Source organism: Atta cephalotes, assembly GCF_000143395.1.
Source record: "Atta cephalotes unplaced genomic scaffold scaffold00003, whole genome shotgun sequence".
Lineage (NCBI taxonomy): Eukaryota > Metazoa > Arthropoda > Insecta > Hymenoptera > Formicidae > Atta > Atta cephalotes.
Window position 1 is genome coordinate 86,266 of NW_012130067.1, and position 2,639 is coordinate 88,904.

General features: G+C 33.0%; 1 protein-coding gene across 1 annotated transcript in view; it reads right to left on the reverse strand.

Moving 5' to 3' along the window:
* Positions 1 to 541: 541 nt before the first annotated feature.
* Positions 542 to 2,639, reverse strand: part of LOC105624158 (transcription factor MafB) — a 10,170-nt gene continuing 8,072 nt past the window's right edge. Inside the window, exons 3-4 of the mRNA XM_012205520.1 lie at positions 1,582 to 1,907; positions 542 to 892 (exon numbers count right to left, since the gene is read on the reverse strand). Of these exons, the coding sequence (XP_012060910.1) occupies positions 542 to 892; positions 1,582 to 1,907 (677 nt within the window). The remainder of the gene's footprint in view (positions 893 to 1,581; positions 1,908 to 2,639) is intronic.

Below are 2,639 nucleotides of genomic sequence, written 5' to 3' on the forward strand. Positions count from 1 at the left end.
GATCGTACATTTGAGAAAACTCAACAAATAGGAAATAGGAAATAAGAAATAGGAAATACTAGTCATGACGATCAAAGATAAATCTTTCAATGCTTAAATAATTTAATATGAATTATTATATACTATATATGTACTTGTATATATATCATATTTGTAGTCATTCGAAAGAAAAAGAAGATTTATGATATCAATATTAAATTGCTTGTCACTTTAATTAATATATATAATGAAATTATTACTTCAGTTAGGTTAGGATTATTTAACAAAAGCTGTTTAATTTAAGAAGATCTATTCTTTAAATTTCTATCTTCCTTTAAATTTGTCACAATTATTCGAAATCATTTTATATAATACGTATAATGTACACAATTAAGTGAGATATTTTTATCTTCCTAAATTTTGAGCAAGTGTTACATTGTGCATTGTAACATACAGTCTATTATAATATTACCGCTTTATAATTACTCACCAATAGAAGAATCCATCGACACAACAAATGAGCTGTTCAAGTCCAACAAGCGCCTCCTCGGCGCTGTCGATGTCACAGATAGACTTCGGGACTCGCTGGTGGTTGGTGTTGCTGTTGTTGTTGTGGATGTGGTTGCTGACTTTGGGTTTGATGTTGCTGTTGCTGCGTCATCTGCTGTTGATGATGACTATGATTGTGATTGTGATGATGATTCTGTCGCGTTCTCAACATATCGTATCTTTGCTTGTAAAGGTCACGTTCCTGTTGAATCCGTGTTAGCTCGATTTTCGCACGCTGGAGTTCATTCTGCAAGTTCCGATTAGTGCTCTCAAGGTCCTGCCGTTGCTGTATTCGTTTGCTACGACAGTTCTGAGCGTAACCACGATTCTTTAACGTTCGTCGCTTTTGCTTCAGCCGCACCACCTTCGCACACAATTGTAGATTTAATCATATATTTGAGTCTTTTCAACACAACTTTATATTCTTAACATTCTTAATTTATATTTTCTTAATCTTTTTTTTCTCAGCAGCATTTGCTACAAAATTATATGTATAAAGTAAAAAATTGAAACAATGTATAATTGAATCAATGTATAGATATATTGTATATATAGATATATAATAGATTATATATGTATGCATACGTATACATTATATTGTATGTATTGTAATAATAGCACACAATGAGTGCACTTGAATATTCGGTCATTTTACGTAAGTGCTGTTGTATAATAATAAAAAAACAACTAAAAGAAATGTTAAGAATAAGAAAGTTAATTGACTTCAATATGTTTGAAACAAAAAAGTCTGATTGTTATAATTAATATTTAACTTAACATTAACTTATCAAAATTTTACAAATAAGAATGAAAATCGATAATTTTATTGCTTAAAATATAGATAGATAGATAGATGATAATTATCCTCATGCATATTGATCTCATATTTAAAAAATAAAGCGTAAAAAATTAAATTATATCAGTTTTACTTATTATAAAACACTATTCAGGTTATCGATATTCATTAGTTTCAATTCTTGATTTGAAACATCGGTCCCGAGACCGATTTTCCAAAGTAATTTTGCTACACAAATAAAAAATAAAATCATTCACCTGTTCTCGTGGACAGCCATGGAGACGTTTGTTGAGTTCGCGTACAGAAAGTGACATCAAAAGTTCATCATCCATGAGTTCTTCTTGAGGATTCGTACCGTTGCAATTAGAGTACAGGCCGTTTCCAGAACGATGAGCTGGAGTGGGTCCACCCGCGCCGCAAGAACTCACGGAGCATACGCTCAACGGTCTGCCCGGTTGCATTGATAAACCTTGTAAGCTATCCTCCATCCCCTGCATCACACTCCCGCCCGCAGGAAGCATTCCTCCTCCTGTACCTGGACCACTGTAATACTCTAGATGACTTGACATTGCCAGGTATCCACCTGCGACAACAATATCCATGTGGCAAATTCAAAACACGTTAGAAAAAGTAACATGTCAGAAAATGATGAAATATTGAGAAGTAAGAAAAGTTAATTAGCATCGTATATTATTTTTATCATATAATATATTATTAATATCATACATTATTAAACATTTCTTTTTTTTTTAATCTTCAGTAGCTATTGTTTTCTTTTTACTAATTGTAAGTAGGGAATATCAAAGCACAATTTTTACAATTTCGGTATTCAACTTTTTAAACAATTATTATAGATAATTATATTATATTAATACGATAGAAAAATTTTCTTCTACATTTCATATCAGGAATGATTCTGTATACATATTTTATATATACGTGGGTTGTTTGATAAGTTTGATAAATTTCCATAAAATGGCGCTACAATCCATTTGATGACGCGACATCTCGAAAGATCCTCTTCGAACCCTTTCAGGCCAAATTTCAGCCAGAAAGAACGCATAGTTCGTTTGGTAGGTGGTCATTTGAAGTAGGCTGTCTCAAAGTCTGCAAAATACTCATTGACGGCGACAATGACTTCCTCATTTGACGAGAATTTCTTCCCACCGAGCCAAGTTTTTAAGTTTGGGAACAGAAAGAAGTCACGGGACCAAATCTGGAGAATAGGGTGGATGAGGAATTAATTCATAACCCAATTCGTAGTTTTGTCATTGCAACGGTCGACTTGTGGGACGGCGCGTTGTCTTGATGGAAG